Here is a 21913-nt window from a genome sequence, read left to right as displayed (position 1 = left end):
AGACAAGGTAAACCATGGAAAATCAAGTGTGTAACCTAATTAAACCCAATTGTATTCTTCATGCCAACTTGTACAGTGGTGAAATCAGCTAAGCCTGGTTAGACTTCTATGCTAACTAAAAAGTATCTTTTTCCACTTTTTCTGCCAGTAGTTTTAAACCTTACTCTTATTCAGATTAACTTAGCAAATTTTTCAGTAGGTAGAATTTATTCATACATAGATCCTTTACTTCCTACTACTTACCACTGTAATTTAATTTCTAAAAGAAAAAGATAATGGAATGGGTCAATGTTATAAGAGAACCAGTTTCATGTTTGATTTTTAGAAAATTCACTGTAGCAGTTGTATATTTTTAAAAATTTGCCAATAAACTCTGGAAATATGAAATATAAAATCCAAAATATTAATAACAGCAGTAGGACTTTGTATAGATTATTAATCAAGTCTCATAAATAGCTTAAGAGGTATTAATATCCATATTTCATATGTATTTATATATTCCAAGGTAAGCAATTACTGGATTAAAAAATGTTAAATAATGATCAAAGACATGTAGTTTTCTTTACATAGGTAAGACATTTTAATTATTTTATGTTCCTAAATGTAATCTCAATCAGAATAGAAATCAAACACATATTTGGTGTTATTTGAAATCACTGATAATTATTTTCTCATTAAGTATCCAAAGTAATTCTTTCTATTCTCTTCACTAATGACAAATTATCTTTCTTATCCTCATAGACTTATCCTTTTTTTTGGTCTTTTTGTTTTTTATCGGTACCAGGGATTGAACTCACGACCACACACTTGCAAGGTAGGCACTTATGCCGCTGAGCTAAATCCCCAGCCCCTATAGACTTATCCTTAATTCAAGTAAATCCCTACCTCATTTCTAAAACTTATGCTTCTAGAACTTTCTTTCATATTAACAGAATGAAAAGACAATTTTATTATTTATACCAGTATTTCCTATATTTGGAATATGAATAAATGTTAATCCAAACGACGGAAAGCAATTTCCAAAAAGTACCATCTATCCAGTTAATAAACATAGTAAAATAAAAGTACTTATAATATGCTCTCATGGCTTTTTATGTTTTAGTGGTGCAGACAGACAAGTAAAACATATTGATTAAATGATAAATGACTGATATCAAAGGTGAGATAAAACAATAAGAGGCAAATAACTCAATCTAAGGTCAGGAAGGGTTCCTAGATTTTTACCTACATCTAATCTAATCTAAGACAGACAAATACTGTTATTTTATTATTAAAATAAAAAGAAGAAATGGAAGCATTTCATGAAGACAAACAAGAGGCAGAGAATTTGAGATATTTGAGGAACTGTAAGTTATTTGGTGTTTAATATGGGAGGGAAAGGAACACAACGATATGAGGCTTGCATACTGCAATCCTCACAAAAGGATGTGAGCTTTACCTGAGAGGTATGAGCATCACTGAAAGGCCAAATGAATATTTTAGAAACATCATTTTAGTAGCAACATGGTGACAGTATTTTTTAAAAAATAGGACAGAAAGTAAGACAAAAGCCATTATCACTCCATTTATTAAAGAAAAAATTAAAATTAAAGATTTAATAGTTATTTTGATAGAGGAGCTATAGAAAGAACCTAGAGTAAGTGCTGGTTTATATTTTGGGTACCTGGATAGAAAGGAGTTCTAGTATTGCAACTAGGGCTATTTGGCGGGTGAAGCCTGGTAAAACATCTCAAGAAAAGTACTTCAACTGGCAGTTGCTATGTTGGTTTATAGCCTAATTTATAATTTTATTATATATTTCTCCTTCCAAAACAGTACTTTTCTGTTTCTTTCAGTTTTCCTTCAGTAAATGTGTTTGTTTTGTTTTGTTTTGCTTTTGATACTGGGGATTGAACTCACAATCTCGCGCTTGCCAGGCAGGTGCTTACGCCGCTGAGCTAAACCTCTGGCAAAGTCTTGCTTTTATAATCAGAAAAAGTTTAAAATTTAAAGATGAATAACAAAAATCTATTACTGAAAGTTTTTTTAATTGGAAACTTTCCTAGGAATATATTGCCCTGACATACACACTATACATTTACTTTATTAAAGCCTTGTTTCACTAAAAATGTACACATTTGAAAAATGTTAATAATGCTATGAAATAGTGAAAATAAATGACTTCCTATTTATTATTGCTAAAACTGAGCAATAAACTCACAGAACAGAACATTTGTTCTAATGGAGTGCCAGTCTGAAGCTGATTCACATTGGTGAGAATAAGAAGGGCTAAATAAGGGGCAGACAGGCAAAGCAAAAGGCCAAGTAATTTGAGGCTTTTCTTTGCAGTTAGAAAGGAAAAAAAAAAAAAAAAAAAGAAGACAGAAACTGACCAAGAGATTAACACATTGTACAAAAAAGGTGAGCAGGATGGGGAGGTGGCATAAAGAGTAGGTGGCTTTTTCCTTTCAAAAACGTCAAAAAGGGTAAACTGTTCAGAGTCAGAACACACCTATAAATCTTGCAGCACTCTTATTCTTCTCTAAAGAATAATTAGACTCAGAAGATATGTACAGTATCTTATTTTAAGCCACTATGAAATAGTAATACTTCAACTTCTTCACAGAGATCAAGGTAAAAAAGCTGTCACTATTCCCACAGGCCCACACCCATAAATATGATTTATGGATGCATCTATTAGGTTGAGTAATGCTATTTCCAGTTCCTTAGCAAACTGTAATGAAGGAGAGAGGGCTGCTTCACGCAGGCAAGTAGACACTAAGTGTTCTCCCTCCCTCCATCTTCAACTTCTCCCTCTACAATTGTCCCTGCCCAATGACTCATTAATATGAACTAAAAAACCCTATCTGGCCAGTCTTTCATAATCTTACATCAGAAAACTTTTTTTTCTTTTGTACTTGGGATCGAACTCTTGACCTCACACTTGCCAAGCAGATGTTTACGCTGAGCTAAATCCCCAGCCCAAGAAAACTTCTTAAAAATAGTTTATAATTTTTTACCTATCCTTAATCCTTCAAAACTCTGCTTTTATCCCCATCTGTATGTATCCTCTTACTGATCTGCTCCCACCAACGCTGGCCACCAACATTGGAGGCTACCAACGTACAGTGTAATGGGCAAGTATTCTAGGTAAATTTTCATTCCTACCATACTTGGTTTCTTTGTGAATAATCATACTTAGTGATTCTCTCCTTAAAATTCTTCTGCCCCTTTCAGGACAATAATATAGCCCTATTCTCCTATAATGGACAATTGTCTTTTTTAATAAAACTCTTTTATATAAACTTCTCTTTTATAAAATTACTCCTTCCTCTGCTTAAGTATTCTCTAGGTTCTCTAGATCTCAGTCCCTCCTACCCCCATATCAATTCTTCCTGGAAGTGTGAATCCATTCTCTTGACTTAAACATACAAATCAAGGTAATTATCAACTAGGTACTGAATGCTACACTTGAATTTTCAATTGCCTAATAAGTGTTCATTTAATGATCCTCTACAACTCACTTATGTTATTAACAGATAAAAATGAAATTCAATAGCTGGCCGTCTATGCTGTCATCATCTTGCTAATATACCAATTTTTATCATTTAGCTAGTACTTAATATATGTTGAAAAAGAACAAATGAGCTGAATAAGACATTTGGCATCATGTTTATCAAGGCAGTTATGTTTGATTTTTCCAATTTTAATTTTTTCTTAATTAGGACAGATTTGCACTACACAATGATTACACTCCTTATGAAGAGTTGGTACACATACATAACACATCTTCATTCTTCCATTCCTTTGCCCTATCTCTCCTTTTTCTCTCTTCATTCTTGGTCCCTCTCCCAATTGCAAAAGATCTCTCTATTTCTATTATCTTGTATTTTGCTCTTTATTTATATTGGGTTCCTCATATATGAGGAACCATGTGCCTGCTATAGTTCACTTAACACTATACTTTTCAATTAGAGAAATATGTTCTATTTGGTTATTCATTGTGTATGAGTATGTTTATATATATATGTATATTTATACTTCTATCTGTCTAATTCATCTATCTTTAGAATTGCTACAGTTTAAGGCACCAACTCAAAATCTGATGACTTAAAATAACAAATACCTTCTTTTACACTTATGTGAATGGACCTAGCTCAGAAGTTCACTGTAGTTTGATGTTGGCAGAGACAGTAATCATTTGAAAGATTGTAGGGCTAAAGATTCAAAATGGCTTCATACGTTTGTAATTTCCCTAGGGAAAACTAGAAGAGCGGGGTGCTGACCAGGCACTCTGCTCTCTCCAAGTAGACTGCCAGGGTAGGTGCGTTTTTTACATGGCAGCTTCCATCCTCTAGAGCATCCATTATAAAAGGCCCAAGCACAAGTCACAAGGCATCATATCGCTTACTTCTGCAAGTCATAAAGAGTATTGCACTGCATTTTATTCATGAAAAATGATTTAGAGGGATAGCTCAGAGACAAAAGAGGAGAGTACAAAACATGACTGTTCAGAGGGATGGTTCAATCCCTCCGAACAATCTTTGCAGGGGAACAACCTTTGGAGACTATCCATGCCACAACAGTAGATCAACAAATTAGGAAACTGGAAATTATTTTCTTCCTAATCCAACATTATTTATTGTATTTTTTATATGTTACCTTCTAGTATTTATGTACATAAAAAGCACAAATTTTAAAGTGTACAATTCAATAAACTTTGATAAATGTATATCCTCATGTGACCCAAGATGCAAAGCATTTACATCATTTCCCAAAGATCTCTGATATCTAAGTCAATTCACAGCCCCACAGGATATCACTATTTTGATACATGTTTTTCATAAGAAGTAGTTTTGCCTTTTCTAGAATGTCACATAAATGAAAACACTCTTTTACATAATCCTCCTTTCACTCAGCATAATGGTTCTGAGAAACCTTTATGTTGTGGAGCATACTGCAAGTTTCTTCCCTAGGGTGCCATTTATGAATAAACTACCACTTGTTTAGCCATTCTTCTGTTTCCATTTGGGATTTTATGCATAAGATTTCTCTAAACATCTTTGTGTAAAATTTTTGTGGGCATAATTTTCATTTTCTTTGAATAACCAGTAAGAAGTAGCATTGCTGGGTCAACAGAATAGTCACATATCTAGTGTTGTAAGAAATTCCCCAAGTGATTGTACTGCTTATATATTCCACCAACCATGGATGAAAATTTCAGTCTACAGCCTTGCTAACATTTGGTATTGCCAATCTTTTCAATTTTAAACATTCTAGTGAGTGTGTCATAACACAATGAGTCACAACTCATTGTGATTTTAATTTGTATTTCTTTGACCAGCACTAACAAGTGATGGTAGGAACTTTTTCACACACTTATTGCCCAGTAGTATTACACTTTTCATGAACCACATGTTCAAATCTTTACCTGTATTTGAAGAAATAAAGTTGCTGGTCTTTTTATTATTGCACAGGACACTTAAGAAATCTATTCTAAAAACAAGACGTGTCTGATAAATAGGCTTTTGACTATATTATTTATTTTGATGAGTTTAAAATTCTTAACTTTGATGCAATCTAATTTATAGGTATTTTTATGTCATGGTTATTACAAATGCTTATTTAGTTTTGTTTGTTTGTTTGTTTGTTTGTTTTTGGTACCAAGGATTGAGGGGATCAAACTCACAACCTCCTGCTTGCCAAGCAGGCACTTATGCCCCTGAGCTAAATCCTTGGCCACAAATGCTTCCTGACTTGTGATTAGTTTACATTATAAATAGAAAATATTATATGTTGAAAATGTATTTAATATACTTAACTTACCAAACACAATAGTTTAGCAGCATACTACATTGTCAGTTGTTTACCCACATGATGACATGGCTGAGCTATGACTCCCAGTAACTATTCTATTTATCTGTTTGTCTATCCTATGCCAATACTATAGTATGTTAATTAATAAGCAGTATAGTGAGTCTTAAATATCAAGTATTATTATTATAATTGTTTTTTTTTTAACTTGAGATTTGTTTGCCTCAAGTCCTCTGCATTTCTAAACATATTTTAGAATTTGCTTTTCAAAAATTTTTAAATCCGGGCCAGAGATTTAGCTCAGCGGCATAAGCGCCTGCCTTGAAAGCAGGCAGTCGAGAGTTCGATCCCCGGTACCGATAAAAAGGAAAACGACAAAAAAAATAATTTTTTAAAAAATCCTGCTAGGATTGGAATTGGCATTCTGTTGAATTTACAGGTTGATTTTGGAAGAAAAGACATTATTAAGTCTCCTACTCTATCAATTGTAGAATATATCTCCATTTATCAACTAAGAAATACTTCAGTAATGTATTACCATTTTCAAAACTTTTTCACATTTTTGTTATTTCTAAGTAGTTTATTTTTTACTTCTACTGTAAATGGAATTACTTTGCTAATTTCATCTTCCAAATGTCTGTTGTTCATATATAAAAATATAGTAGCTTCTTCTGTATTGATTTTATATTCTATGACTCTGTATAACACTGCATAAGACTTCTAGTGTAACACTGAACAGAAACAGTAAGAATAAACATGCTTGCTTTGTTCCCAGTCTTAGGGGAGAAAGTCTTCAGTATTTTACCATTGAGTGTGATGTTAGCTGGGACTTCTCACAATGCTGTTATTAAATGAAGAAATTTCCTTTTCTTCTATTATACTTTGCTAACAAAGTTGGTATTTAGTAAAAAGTTCCTTTCTACAGCTGTTGAAACAATTATGATTTTTCTCCTTCACACTTTGTTAATACAGTTAAACCAACCTTGAATTCCTGGAATGTATTCTCAGTAACTCATTTTGGTACTTAGAATACTGTCTCTGGCTCTTCCCTAAATATTAGAAGGTTTCTTCTAACTTCTTTAGAGTTCCATCCCGCCCTACTCAATACCAGCACAATTCTCCCAGAAATAGGAGGTGGGAATAGGTGGGAATCTAGACAAAATTCAATTGTACTTAGTGCAAGTGAAGTAACATTAAGGTTGAAGAGTAACTCAGAAAGTAGTGAATTTGTAGTCTGTGTCTTCTGAGGTAACACATTCAAGCTCTAAACTTTGTGAAGGGAAATTCCTGCTGTCTTTAGTCTCTCATCTGAGAGTTTCAGATTCCTTTTAAAGGGTAGCTACAGTACTTTAAAAACTTTTTAGTTCAAGGATCAGAATTACCACACCTCGCTGCTTCTTCCCTTACTTCCTAATGTTATATTCTTGAATCCACAATAATGCTATGACTTTACTGGTGAATGTCCTAGGTACTGAAGGGTATCTACCAGAAGCAAATTAATGGCTGTATTCTCTGGCTAGAGTTTCATGTTTATTCTAAGGAATTTTCTAAGCAAAGGTAGGCAACCTACCTTCCACATTTACAGCCCTAAAAGTAGAATATTTAATCCTCTCAGAGGCTTGAGTCATACCATTCAACTCTAGCTCTTCAAATCTGTTAACTGGTATCTCTTATATTCACTCCTATCTGTGCTGTTAGATTTTGTTCCGGACAGTAGCCAATATGTCACTCTCTCTTCCCTATCCCAAACTTTATCAGCTATGAAGAAAGGATTAACAAACACCAGATAACATGGCTTATGGTAAAAATGAATATGGACTGATAAATTACATCTGGATGGTAAGACTCTGAATAGATTACGTATCTGATGGAAAGAACTTTTGAGTTCTGAACGTGGAGACACATCTAATGGTGCGTGTCTTTTCCGTGGACCTTGGAAGTCCTATTTAGGGATTTTCAACCAAAGCAATCCCTGTTCCAACTACGTGGATCTTGTATCTCTACCTTTAAGCTGTCATTTGGTGGTAGAGGACAAAGAATCGAATCTATTTTTCTATGTGAACCTAATACTAAATTTGGCCTGCTCAGGTCATGTGAATCTAAATGCCTGATGGAGCCCGAGTACACCCCCATAGTGATCTTTTCAACAAATATAAAAAACAATCAGAAGACTTTCAGGTGCCTTATAATTTCTCAGTTCCTATAAACTGCATCAGTTGAACCTAATTTTTTGAGGCATATTAAACTGGACCTTGTCATAATTGTGAAAGGAGTTTTTTTTTTTCCCCCTTCCTATTGGTGTATACACAGAAATTCAACCTGGGGACTGTGATTGAAATTCAGTGGTAGATTAGTTACAGATTTGAAAAGCTTGCCTATCATGTGGGAGGCCATAAGTTTCACCTTTAGCACCTCAAACACACAAAAAAAGGACATACAAACACACATGAAATTCAACATTAATTTTAGTGGTAGACATATTGACAAATATTGCCTGGTGACTTGCCAAGGAGATTATTTTGCAACCATTATTTTGAAACACTTATTTTAAAAACATATATAATTTCTACTACTGGTTGCAAGAACTTTCTATTTCACATTTTACATTCATTACTTTAGGAAAACTAGTCTTAAAATTACTGAGCTCTGAATTACATATTTCTTTAGAACATGTTTCTTCCACAAAATAAAAACACCTTATCCTATACGAGATAGAATATGTATAAGGTCAAATGGAACAAGATGATAAGCCAGAGTGATCAAAATAAGCTACCACACAAGAAGGAAGTCTTACATTCATTCACTACTTTCCTTCTATTAATACAAAATAAATTTGCAACATGTTTTAGAAACTGTACTAGAAGTTAGAGATGAAAAGATAATTAGAACAAAGACTCTACCTTGAGGGAGTATCATAAAACAGGAAAAACAAACAAAACCTAACACATAAAGAGTAACAAAAAATAGCAACATTCCAAAGCAATCTTGAATCATCACAAGTTACATTATTAAGGATGTCTTTAATTAAGGCCAGGGAATTTTAAATTGTCTGAAAGAATGATATTATTGTTCCTGTAAGAATTTCAGGAAATAAGAAATATATACATGCTTATGCACTGAGTGTTAGCTATAAAATCAAACTATTATTGAATGCATTCATTACATCTATATTTTATTAAAAATAATATCCTTGTAAGAATAGAGTTGAGATCAGGTGTTTTGGCACACACCTAAACACACCGGTATTTGGGATGCTAAGACAGGAGGCTGAGGCATGAAATCAAAGCCAGCATGGAACACACAGTGACTCCCTAACGCAAACAAACAAAAAAAACACAAAACACAAAAAAGTTGACAAATTCTGTTTTAACTTTAATTTTATTTTCCATAATGAATGTAATCACTATGTACTGCAAACATGTACTAATAAAAATAAATTTAATGTTGGTATTTATAGGATCATTCACTTACATATTCAGTTTATTTTTTCACAAATTATAGTAAAATGTAAATAGGATATATATAAACTTACAAACTATTCCATTAAAAATATTTAAACAAAAAAATTTAAAAGTAGTAAAATGTAGAGATAAGAAAAAATAAGAAAAGGCCCAAAATAAAAGCACAAAAAAGTAATGTATGTGATATTAAGTATATTTATTATCAAGGCATGTAACTATTAAAGGACAAAAGCATAGGGTTAGATCAACTGCATACTATTTATAAGAGAAATACTTAAAATAACTCAGGTTAGAAACAGGTGTGGCCTGTACTCCTAGCACTTTGAGAGACTGAGGCAAGAAAATCACAAATTCCAGTCCAGTCTTAGCAAACAGCAATTTAGCAGGATCCTGTCTTAAATGAAAAAATAAAATGTGGTACAGATATAACTCAATGTGAAGGTCTTAGGTTCAATCTCCAGTACCACCAAAAAAGAAAAAGAAAAAAGGTTTCAAATAAATACAACAATGAAGTTTTGAGAAGAAACTATGATTAAATGATTCAGCACAGAAAGTGTCTTTAACAGATAAACTCTACAACAAAGAATACAAATGCCAGTATAAGTGTGAAATTTGACCTAATACTGAATCTAATAAATAAAACACATGTGTAAAATAGGTTTTTATAGAACATTTCTAAAATATGCCATATGACCAGACTACAAAGAAAAACTCAATAAAAATTTCCTACATATTGAAATTCAAGGGACTTTAACATTTTATTTGAATTAAACAGAAAGTACATAAACTAAAATACACAAAGAAATGGTAAAACATAGTTTCCTAAACTCTCTTGGTCAAAAACTGAAAATTTCACCCACAAATTGGAAAATAATAATTCACAAAAAATTTCCATGTGACAGAACATTTATTACTGTACACAAATCTGATGAGTGTCTTATGACAGATTCCCAAGAGTGGAGTAGAACTGAAGGTTTCTGGAGCTGAGAAAGTCAAGGATCTTTCTGTTTAAGGAGTTAAATGGTGACCCATGAGATCAATACCCGACTTGAGAAAAGGATTTTAGGTAGAGGAAATGTGGCAAATACATGACAGAAGTCAACAGACGTAAATCCAGAACTTTATAGTAGTTAATTAGCTGACAGGAACGAAAATATAATATCTATTTCTTAACCGTTTCACCCAGATCATCAATAAATATTTACTGACTAATGAATAAAGAGGTTCTAACCATTCAACATCTTAGTTTGATCAAACCAACTAGAAGAGATAGCTGCCTAAAAACTTCTAGATGCAAAAAGAAAAAAATATATAATTTGTATATATATAAAACTAAAACAATATTTATATAATTCATGTGAATAAATGAATGTGATACAGAGGAGCTACCAACTTATTTATTTTGTTCTGTCATCCCTTTAAGGTCAACCTTTATTACAGAGGTTTCAACCATACATTGACAAAAGAAATATAAAGATATTCAATTGCTTTATAATTCAGAGAAAACTTACATTACTATCTTTGGACTTGACCTTATACTGCTAAAATCTATTGTTAAGTTATAATCAGTATGCAAAGTGTTTAGAGAACTATATAGTATATTATATCAGAAAAGTTAAGGAAAGAAATATCTTAATGGAATTATTTTGTTCTAGGAAATAAGAATGAATTTTTCAATTCTGCCAAAAAACAAAGGAGAAACTTTTAGGTTGATATATACCAACCTGTAATTTTTGCTGCCTTTTCCTCTTGATTCACTCTGTTATCATCATCATCTTCATTATCTTCTTCAAAGTCATCTAAATTGCCAATGTCAGCCTGCTTCATACTCATCAAACTAGCCAAACTTTGCATGTCTTCATCCCTGCATCAATGTTTCAAAATATAATATACATCTTATTAAATGGCATTGCTTGAAAAATGGTCACTCTGTAAGAAAATCCAGGTTGAGGATCCCTAACACAAAAATCTGAAATCTAAAATATTCCACAATCCAAAATTTTCTGAGTACCAACAGGATGCCACAAGTATAAAATTCCATACCTGATGATTTCATGTAGTAAGTTACACGCAAAATTCAGGTGCACTAAAAATAATTCTGTAAAATTACTTTCAGATATGGCATGTAAGGTGTGTAAGAAACATAAATGAATTCTATGTTTAAACATGGGTCCAATCCCCAAGATATTTTATTATGTATATGTAAATAAATATTCCCAAATCTGAAACATTTCTGGAAATAAGTATTTTAATTTTTATATATATTTTTAAAGCAGTGGCAAGGTATACCCAATAAAGCAAAAGTGAAGAGTGGGGGAGAAACTGTCTGCAGTACAAGTTTGGGTCAAATAGAAGAGGGTCAGAGCAAATATAAAAGTACACGCTGTGTCTGGGAAATGCGCACGGGCTGTGATGGCAGGTTAAGACAGCAAGCTCTTTATGGCTCGTTTCTCCTTTTATGCTGCCCAAACCTCAAGGAAACCCACAAGCCAAAGCATTTTAGATAAAAGATATTCAATCTACAATGTTAGTATAGTCCTTTTTATATGTAAATAAATCCTTTTAAATAGCTGTATAAGAATGTTAAAACTTCAAATATACATTAATTTTTAAATGATATGTTTATATAAAAAGCAAACCATATTAAAAATTAACTGGTGAGGAGTTAGATGAACTCTGTGCTGAAGACTAATGAAAGACTAAAATTTTCCTAATGTAAGTAGGTTTCCTGATCATGAAATCTAGAAACAAAAATTTGTTTCATAAAACAGCAGATCTAGACTTTTTAAAGTATTGCAACTTTCCAAAGGAATTATAGCAGGAATTCTTAATCTAAAATCCATGAACTCTTTGGGGATAATGGGTTAGAGGGAAAGAAAGTGGCAAACCCTAGTGAATAACATTTAAATCTTGCTTAAATGTACAATTTTTTTAAAGGACACATAATTCCCTAGAAGTTAAAGGAATATTGTATAGAAAAAGAACCTTACAAACCAAGTCTTGCCATGCGTGATAAATATGCCTATAATCCTACCACTCACAGATTACAGGTTAAGATAGTAGGATCACAAATTTGAGCCCAGCCTGAGGAATTTAGCAACTTAATGAGGCCTTGTCTCAAAAAATAAGAAATGGGCTAAAGGATGTGGATCAATGTTAAAGTCCTGAGTTTAGGAAATACAGAATGAAAAATAACCTGGGCTGATTACAGGTAAGATATCATATGCTTGATAAAATACAAATTTTATAAAATTCTGAAGTATTTTAAGTACAAATTCATAAGGTTTACATTAATTATTCTAAAAGTTAAATAATTTAAATTTTCTTGATGTATTAACTTCAAATAAGCTACAGTGAATGAAACATATATCTGATATATTACACACAAATAATTTTCAATTTGGTATACTTTCTCCAAATTCAATTTGTCAAAATGAAAAATTGTTCTTTATAAAGTAATATCTGTTATTATTTACTTATTTTCTAAATATGGCATCATTTAGCAAACTAAATTAGTTTTTAAATTCTTCACAATGGGCTGGGGATAGCTCAGTGGCACAGCACCTGCCTGGCAAGCAGGAGGTTGTGGGTTTGATTTCCAGCACAAAAATAAATAAATAAATTCTTCACATTGTATCTCATATAATATCAGCTAAGTTAACAAAATTTTTTCCTCTTTTTAAAATAAATGTAGTGATACAAAATCTGTACCAACAAAAATAATTATATTAACTTAATATGAATATCTTACAAATTATTCCCTTATTAGTAACAGATAATAATGATACAATTTCAAAATATACCACCTTAAAAGGTTACTTGTAAAATTCCATCACTTTAATTTCTTCATATTTTAACCCCAAATATTTTTTTTTTCCTTTGGGAAAAGTAAGAAAGCAAAGAAGGAGTTATAAGGGGAATTATGAGTCAACCAAAGTGCAGGACGGGGAGAACCAGGAAGGAAGCTAAGCCCCACCTGCAAGTTGACTAGTGTGAGCTGAAGAGGAAAAAACCCCCTTCCTTAGCAGCCAGCTTATTCTGAGGAACTGTATTGTTTGATTAACTCTGCAAGCCTAAAGCCAAGCTATTATTTAGAGAACAGTATGCAATATAGTAACTATCGTAGATTTCTATTGTCTCACCATTGTTTCAATTCACTTTACTGTTTTATTCCCTTTAAAATTAAAAGGGGGGGAGTTTAGTATATTCTAAGATAATTTCTATTCAATTCAAATGGAGACATTTTATTTAACTGAATTTCCTTTTACCCACATTACTACGAATGATGCTGATTCACTTACTGTTTCTGCTAGGTGGAGAAAAGTCCAGCCTCAAAAGACTTCCTGTGAATTTGTTTTATTTCTTCTTGTGTTTACTTTCCTTTCATTTGGTTTATGTTTCAGGGTAAGATCTTTATTTTTAATTTCTCAACATTTGTGGCTATAATTTAAGGTCCCAAGATAAAAAAGATGTTTGTATTCTGGATAGTCTCACTAACCACACTCACTCAGAATGCCATTTCTCTGACAGAGCCTTACTATTGCTATCTACCAAGTCATTTGCTGCCATGAAGGTGAATGCCAAACACCTTGTTTTGAGTGATGCACAGAATACTGCCTTTTTAGTCAAGTAGACATGCCCAATTATAGTGAGCATGTTCCACTAGGTGAAATACGTTCAGAACTGTGATTCAGATTGGATCGAAATGTTCATAGCCAACTCTCCTGCTTCACATTTAATAGAAAATGCTAGGTATAGTACTTCCATTTATCCTCCACCTCCATCTTCTACTTCAAATACATACTAACTCTTTCATTACACTGACAGCATATACATAATTATCCCCGCCTTGATAAGATGCAATAGTCCAGGTGAATGTTACTTTTCCCTCGTTCTACATACATGTTCTAGTTTTAGTCTTTTAAGAGACTAGAACTAAGTCTGGAAATCTTCATGCAATATTTCTTTGGTAATTAAGTAGTGATTTTGTTTTGTTTTGTTTTGGGACTGGGTCTCACTATGTTGGCCAGGTTGGTCTCAAGCTCCTGGATACAAGAAATTCTCCCACCTCAGCTTCTTAAATGCTGGGACTACAGGGAGGACACATCCACATTTAAGAAGTGATTTTTAAAGGACAATGATCACCATAAACTGTTTCCCTGGCTGTACTTTCCAAAGCAGTTTTTGGAAGGCTGAGCCAAGACATTCGAGTTAGCAAAAGTTCCCTAAGTTCTTCTATTTCTCTTAAACTTTTCATTTAGGGTTCCTCTCATGCCTCAGGTTACATTAAACAGCTTTACGAGTTGAACTGTCCACACCTCAGAATACAGACTGCTACAATGAATACAATGTATTGCAAAACAAACACTGACCTAAAATTTGAAACCAGCTGTAACCACTTTTACATACAGACATTTCTCATTTAACAACCTACCTGTTTAATGACTGTTTGGACTTAGGACCTGCCACTCAGACTTACAACCTGTCTTTTTTGGGTACAATTCTGTACATCTCATTTATATAGCCTCAATTTTTTTTCCTTTACAATACACCAGTATTGTAATTTTTGCTGATTGTTAATGCACAGTACAGTACTAAAGTTTTATATTCTCTTATACATTCTAGGGCTACATGTAAGAGTTATACAAATAAAAGCGAAGTCATTAAATTGGAGTTTCCTTTAACATTTTCTTTGTTTTAAATATTGTAATATACATACTATATATAGTCCTTCATTTAGCAATCAATTCACTTAACAACCTAGGAAGGGATAAGGGATACCAGTTCTTAAGGAATGTCTGTAATTGCTCATTCTCTGGAATCATAGGAGACTATAAATAACAAGGAGTTCATTTAACTCATCCTCTGAAACAAAAAAAATGGCAAGAATGATTGGTATGTTATATGATACTCAACAACTGCCTGTCTACTGAGTCAAAAGCTATTTATCTACGGAGTTTTCAAACACAGTGTGAATGAAACAATTTATTTAAAAAAAGAAACTTACGTGGCTTTTCCTTCCCGAAGGAAAATGCAAGATAATGAAAACTGGAGGGTGGCAGATACAACTTTTTTAGATAATGGTTTGAATTTTAACTTGACATCAGTCTGAGTTGGCATAGGGCTTGCATATTGTTTCATATTGATGCAGCTTGTAGCAAGAGCTTTCCTTCGACCAGAAAGGGATTCCTGAAAGAAAAAAAAAATTCTATTACTTGTAGTTATTTTATAGCCAAATAATAAGATCAAATAATAATGGAGAACTGTTTTCTCCAATGAAGTTTTTCTGTTTTGTTTCTTTGCTTGTTTTGTTTTTCTTTTCTGTGACAGGGTCTTGCTATATAGTATAGCCTGGATTCAAACTCACAGTGATTCTCCTGCCTCAGCTTCCCAAGTGCGGGGATTACAAGTGTGTGCTACCGTGCCCTACTGCAGTGAGTTTTTATAACACAGTAATAAATAAAAATGTGATGAGGGTATATCATACTTTCTGTAACTTTCAGCAAAGAAGCTGAAAATCAAAACTGGACTGCACAGGCAGAAACAAGTTAAAATTAAAGCAACCTTAAATACATTAGGAAAGGAAGAGGATGAAATTAAAACCTAAGACTGAAGCTCTTAGGATTGTTATGAAAAAAGGATCTAGCACAGGGCCAAGCAATAACACTCAAGAAGTGTTTTCTTTCCTTTGATTAGATTTAATGTAATCTAATGGTATGTCTCTTTGATAAAAACCTGTAATCTTTTTATGGAACTCTCAGCCTAGTATTTCTTCCTAAATTTGTGTGTGTGTGTGTGTGTGTGTGTCCATATAGTTCAGTCCCCATATAGTTCAGTGGTAGGGGTCCTCTGCCACTGAACTATAGCTTGTATTTTTTATCTTGACACACAGTATCACTAAGTAGTCCAAGTGGGACCTGAACCAGCAATCCTTCTGCCTCAGTTTCCCAAACTTCTGTAATTACAGACATGCTCCCTCATGCCTGGTTTACAGAACCTAAACTGTACGTATCCTGTGGTTTGAGCTTCATTTCTTCTCATGATCTTTTCTCATCATGCCAGTCCATAATTTCCTTTCCCGGTCATCACACATACAAAGAAAGAAGCAGATTCTCTGATCTATGTCCATGGAAATACTGTTGACAGCACAATCTCAAAATTCTTCTCAGAACATCCAAGTCATCAGAAATAGAAGAGTCAGGCATGATGGTACACACCTGCAATCCCAGCACTTGAGAGGCTGAGGCAGGAAGATCGCATACAACACAAAATGAAACTTGTTTGCTATCAAAGTACTTAACATTTCATTTTCATAATTTTACTTTACAGAATAATAGCCTAAGAAACAAATAAGAGAATAGCAAAATAATGACGGCCCTTAGCTGTATGTAAGACACTGAAGAGAGACAATAAAAATTTCTGTGTTCAGAGATGATATAATCCCTGACTGTGTTCTAATGCCAAGGGGAAATTTTTAGATATAGGATAATTTATAATACTGTAAATTAGAGGTTAGATGCCATTATTTCTTAAGACTGACTGATCTGAGAATTAAAAACAACATTTAAGGATTAATTTCTAATGTATGACCTTGAACAAATCAGGACACCTGATCCTCAGCAACCTTTCCTATAAAATAAGGAGGACCTCTAAAAATGCACTTGAGTTCTGCTATTATTTTCTATAAAATTACTCAATTTCCCCACAAAGGCAGGACAAGCTGTCATTAATATATTTGAATTACTGTTTAATAAATCTCTATTTGTCCTTTGATTAACTTGTCTAAAATAAAGATGTACTAATTTGATCAAAACATTAAAAGATGTCTTTAAAAACTTGACATTTCTGCCAAGCAGAATTAAGTATAAATGTAATGTAACATCCCTAAAGAACACCTGGTTTCAAAATGTGGTCTTATCTGTCAGATTATGTATAGCAACATTATACGGAACTATTAGTGCATGTAGATACCTTATGAATAAATTTCAGAAATGTATCAAGCACTTGAGAAGGATTTAAGCGCTCTTGAAAGAAATACTTAAGAATATGCAAATACCCTCAACTGAATCAAGCTGAATAGATGTGACTATCCCAAACAATACAAGTGTTCTTTCCCTGGTTGCTACTGTCAATCAAAGAATAAGATTAAGGTCCAAGGTTCTGACAATGTACAAAATGAAAAAAGTACGATCAGAGAGTATCAATTTATTATACTGATATGAACAATAATCTCTTATTGTACCTTTAGAATAGCTAACAACTTTTACACATAATATAGGATTTAAAGCCTGTTCAAAACCATGACACAGAAACTGCCACATAGTATTTTCAGTTTTGGTTAAATCTATTTCATAAGGTATGACACTGATCCCTTAATATAATTATTTAATTTTATAGCAAAATAATCAAACTATAAAAATTAAGATAACTTAGAAATGTGCAAGCAGAAGTTTGAAAGTTCAGTTGAAAGATGGTTCCTGTAAAATCTAATTTTTATAATCAACATTCTGTCAACCTCATTTTTTAGAATAAAAATATAACTTTTTAACTCACATTTATGATACACAGAAGGTTTTAAGTATTTGGTAAGTTACTTACAGAAACAGTAAATGATAAAATCTACTAAATTCTAAGTACAATTAGCTATGTCAGTTAACCAGAGATTCCTAAGCTTTAGTTTTGATTTAAAAATTAAAAATACACAGAATTAGGATACCTTGTGCAAATACAGATATATCTTGATCCCATTCCTATATATCCTAAATTAGGAAACCTAGAGATGGACCCAGGAATCTAGTGATTCCTAATACTACCATCTACCACTGTCTCTACAAATCCTCTCCAACACCCAAACACTTTTATCACTACTAATTGTAGGAAGCAGTTAAGTGAAATTATTGTAACATAAAAATATCACTCTACTTTTTCATGATTATTACTCTGATTAATATTATTAGAATCAGCAAACCTGGATTAGAATGTTGTGCTAGCTATTTCTGGGTTGTTTTGTTTTGTTTTGTTTTTCTTTTTAAACAAGAGTCTTGCTATGTAGTGCAGGCTGGCCTTGACCTTCGTTTTGCAGCCCAAACTGACCTTGAACTCACAATCCTCTTACCTCAGCCTCCCAAGCGCAGGGATTACAGGCATGTGCCACCACTCCCAGCTACACCAGCACTTATTTTGACAGGTCTTTGTGTATTTAAACCTCAGTTTCACATTCTTAAGTAGGCATATATTTTTAAAATTTGAACACTAGTTAGTACGGGTAAAAATACACAATAATACGAACTTTTTCATATTTCTGGAAGTTTCAGTTAATACAGAACTTTGGAAAACAACTTGATATCACACTGTATACTCGAATAACACATCTTATAATTAACCAATTCCCATCTTAGAAATATATTCTAAAGAAAGTCTTGCAATAATAAATGAAAATACCTATCAATCACCATAAAGTGGTTTGCTATTAATTTTTATAGCCCACTGAACCTGGATTATTACACCAATTACACTAATCCAACCAGGATCACCTGTGTTGAAATGGTAAAAATGACAAATCAATATAAAGTGTTTACTTCAAAATGATATAGTTATACTATTAAAATTCATGCATGGCTCTCTACTTTCCTGCCATGTACCTAAAATGAACTCCAGCTCAATGTATTCTCTTTGTGATTCAGGTAGTAACGAAAATAATTGAAAAACAAAAAAGACCTTATAGTATAGATAAAATGAATAAATGCATTCTAATGAGATTCAGGACTTTTTTTATAAATACTTTTGGATTTTACCAAACATTCATGTAGTTAATCTTGTTGCTTTTTTCTACATAAGGCTAGTAAGATGATATATAACATAATGGAATCAAGCAATGCAGCTAAATGAAACACTCTTTAGTTTACTAGGACGATAAGGAGGCTATTTCTTGCTCAAGTTATTTAAACTAGTGTTTTCTTACAAAATAGATCACCATATGCTGTTTTATATATTATGGACACCAAGATAAGTAAATATATAATGTTTCTTCTATCAAACATTTGACTTTCTCCATTAAAATATTACAAAACACAAACCACACACTAGAAATTTAATACTTTCTCCCATATAATGGAACTAGGGAAAGAGGAAGAGCAAAAGCTTACTTAGAGCTTTAATACATAGAATGTTCAGAGCTTTAATACATAGAATGTTCTGAAAGATTGTTATGTACTAATTCTTCACCAACCAGATTTCTCACAAGACATTGAAAATTCAAGTCATGGTACTCTCATTTGAACTTTTAAAAATTATGAAGTACATCATGCATATTAAAGTATGGAATGTAAATACTACTTTATTAATAAAATGAACATCCTGTATTTAATACCCAGCATAAGAACTAGAGCATTACCTTTACCTTAAATGCAGCATATATCCCTTTCCAAATTGTACCTCTCCCATTCCTTCCTCCAGAATTTGGGGTTAGTCCTCCCTGTGCTTTTTCAAAATCTATGTCTGCATCCCTAAAGAAAACACTGCTTCATGTGGCATACAAATATAATAGAATATTGTTCACTATTAAAAGGGAGTAAAATTGTGACAAATTCTGAACACATTTGCAATGTTGTTTCCAGAGTTTATCATCATCCCAAGCAAAAATGCTCTGTACTCATTAAACAAAAACTCGGAATTCTCCCCTCCTCTAGCATTTGGTAACATTTATCCTTTTGGTCTTTATAAATTTACATGTTTCTCATACAAATGGAACCAACATTTGTTCTAACATTCAGGTTCCTTGAAAAATCCAGTTAGGATTACGATTAGAATTATATCAATCTACAGATTAATGTGTACATACATCTTCACAATACTGAGTACTTCTAAACTGAACAGTTTCCTCTGTATACCTATTTAGGCCTTCAATACATTTCAAAGTCTTATCATTTTCTCCATATACATCATGTTCACATTTTCTTAGATTTATTCCTTTGCATTTTACTTTTGCAATTTGCAGAAGTCATATTGCCTTTTTAAATGTATTTTATAGGCTGGACATGGTGGCCCACATCTATAATGCCAGCACTCGGGAGGTTGGGGCAGGAGAATTGCCATGAGTTTGAGGCCAGCCTGAACTGCATAGCAAAACCCTGTCTAAAAAAAAGTGTTTTATAGAAAGTTAATTGCATTTATAAATAGATATTCATCTCAATTTTCCAATCATTTTTTCTTTGTTTTTTATTAGTGGTATGTTAGCACTTTGAATACTGATACTCACTAAATAGAATAAAGGGGCCAATTCGTGTATTACTCTTTACCTTAAAAGAGAATGCTTGTATGCTACCTTCACAGCACATATACTAAAACTGGAACGATACACAGATTAACATGGTACCTGAGCAAGGACAAAATACAAATTCATGGAGCATTCCGTATTTTAATTTTAAAAAGAAGTTAACCAGTAAGTTAAATATTGGTGATTAAGAAAAAATAATTTCTATTTGGTCATTAACATCCATTGCTCTATTATGTACAATTAATGAATCTTTTACCCAAACATGATTTTGTAATGTTATACTTCAGTCTATTTGCATATTGGTTCTCCAAATTAGGCAGATGTTAACACATTTCATTATCCAATATCTGCTCCATCACATCTTTTAGACTCGTTTATGGGCAAATGCCGTACTGACAGAACCTGTCCCAAGCCAACTCCATTTCCATTCCTTGTCTTCAGCCACCTGACAACTGAGAGGCCGCTCTTTGTTTTGTTTCCCTTGGCACAGAGCAACAGAAGCACAGACCAAGTGACCGCCCTGACTGGGGACAAGGTCAATATTGCCAGGTAAAACGTAGGCCAAAGAGTCCGCAGCTCCAGGGAGAAGTAACAGACAAGGCCTACTGTGGCAGACTCAACTAAAGCCCGCAGCTACTGTGAACTACAAAACAGCAGGACTCTGAAAGTGAATCCTTCCCTTTCAGGAAAGAGTTGAAAAAGAACTCCAATGCAGTGCCCACTATATGACCAGAAAATTTAATCAGGCATCATTTCAGGAAGGAATTGATTAAGACTAAGTCACAGAACTACTACACAACAATTTCACTTAAGGGTTTCCGTGTAACTCTCCCAAAGTGACTGAGTGAGAGACAGCTGCAGAGAGGCTGCAGGATAGACACTGAATCCTGAGAAGTTTAAGCTTGGGCTGAGGAGGATATAGTTCTGGTCTCTATGGTGAGAAACCAGGCCTGGCCAACGTGGCTTTCAAAGGGAGCTAGATTCCAAAGTATAAGTATTAAGTCTGGATGTCTGCTTGAACTCCCATCCCACTGCCTGCATCTAGCACAGACCAGAAGGCTAACTGCTCTCCGTATCTGCCATCATGACCAAGGACACCTTGGCTTGAGCAGTTATCACAGTATGGGGCATGTGCAGGGAGGGGCTTCTGGGGCAGGGGTGGTGGGGGTGCAGGGGGAGAGATCTCACAAACGCACAGTCTATGTATCTAGGTGGCGAAAATTGTGACTTTCTGGATACCAAGACTGAAGAACCTGGAAAGAAACTACTCATTCAAATAGGTACCCAGCTACCCAGCAATCCGCCATCTTCTTCCCTCTAAAAAAGTCACATTTTTTATACTACCAACTCTTCCATCAGAAAAATCTTTAAGCAGTGGGAAACC

The 21913-nt window shown here is 33.4% G+C and overlaps 1 protein-coding gene and 1 non-coding gene across 11 annotated transcripts in view; one reads left to right on the top strand and one right to left on the bottom strand.

Annotated features, from left to right (window-relative positions):
* Positions 1-21913, bottom strand: part of Ehbp1 (EH domain binding protein 1) — a 321489-nt gene that overhangs the window by 182799 nt on the left and 116777 nt on the right. For all 10 annotated transcript variants that reach the window (XM_063229491.1, XM_063229492.1, XM_063229490.1 and 7 more), the window contains exons 6-7: positions 15262-15443; positions 10979-11118 (exon numbers count right to left, since the gene is read on the bottom strand). In XM_063229491.1, coding sequence (XP_063085561.1) covers positions 10979-11118; positions 15262-15443 — 322 coding nt within the window. The remainder of the gene's footprint in view (positions 1-10978; positions 11119-15261; positions 15444-21913) is intronic.
* On the top strand, positions 20571-20673 carry LOC111756073 (U6 spliceosomal RNA). Its single transcript, XR_002790572.1, has one exon. It is a non-coding gene; the product is annotated as a U6 spliceosomal RNA (small nuclear RNA).

This window comes from Cavia porcellus, unplaced genomic scaffold (assembly GCF_034190915.1).
Source record: "Cavia porcellus strain 051 isolate PalLab524CR breed Dunkin Hartley unplaced genomic scaffold, mCavPor4.1 scaffold_18, whole genome shotgun sequence".
NCBI lineage: Eukaryota > Metazoa > Chordata > Mammalia > Rodentia > Caviidae > Cavia > Cavia porcellus.
This window is presented reverse-complemented; position numbering and strand designations above follow the sequence as displayed.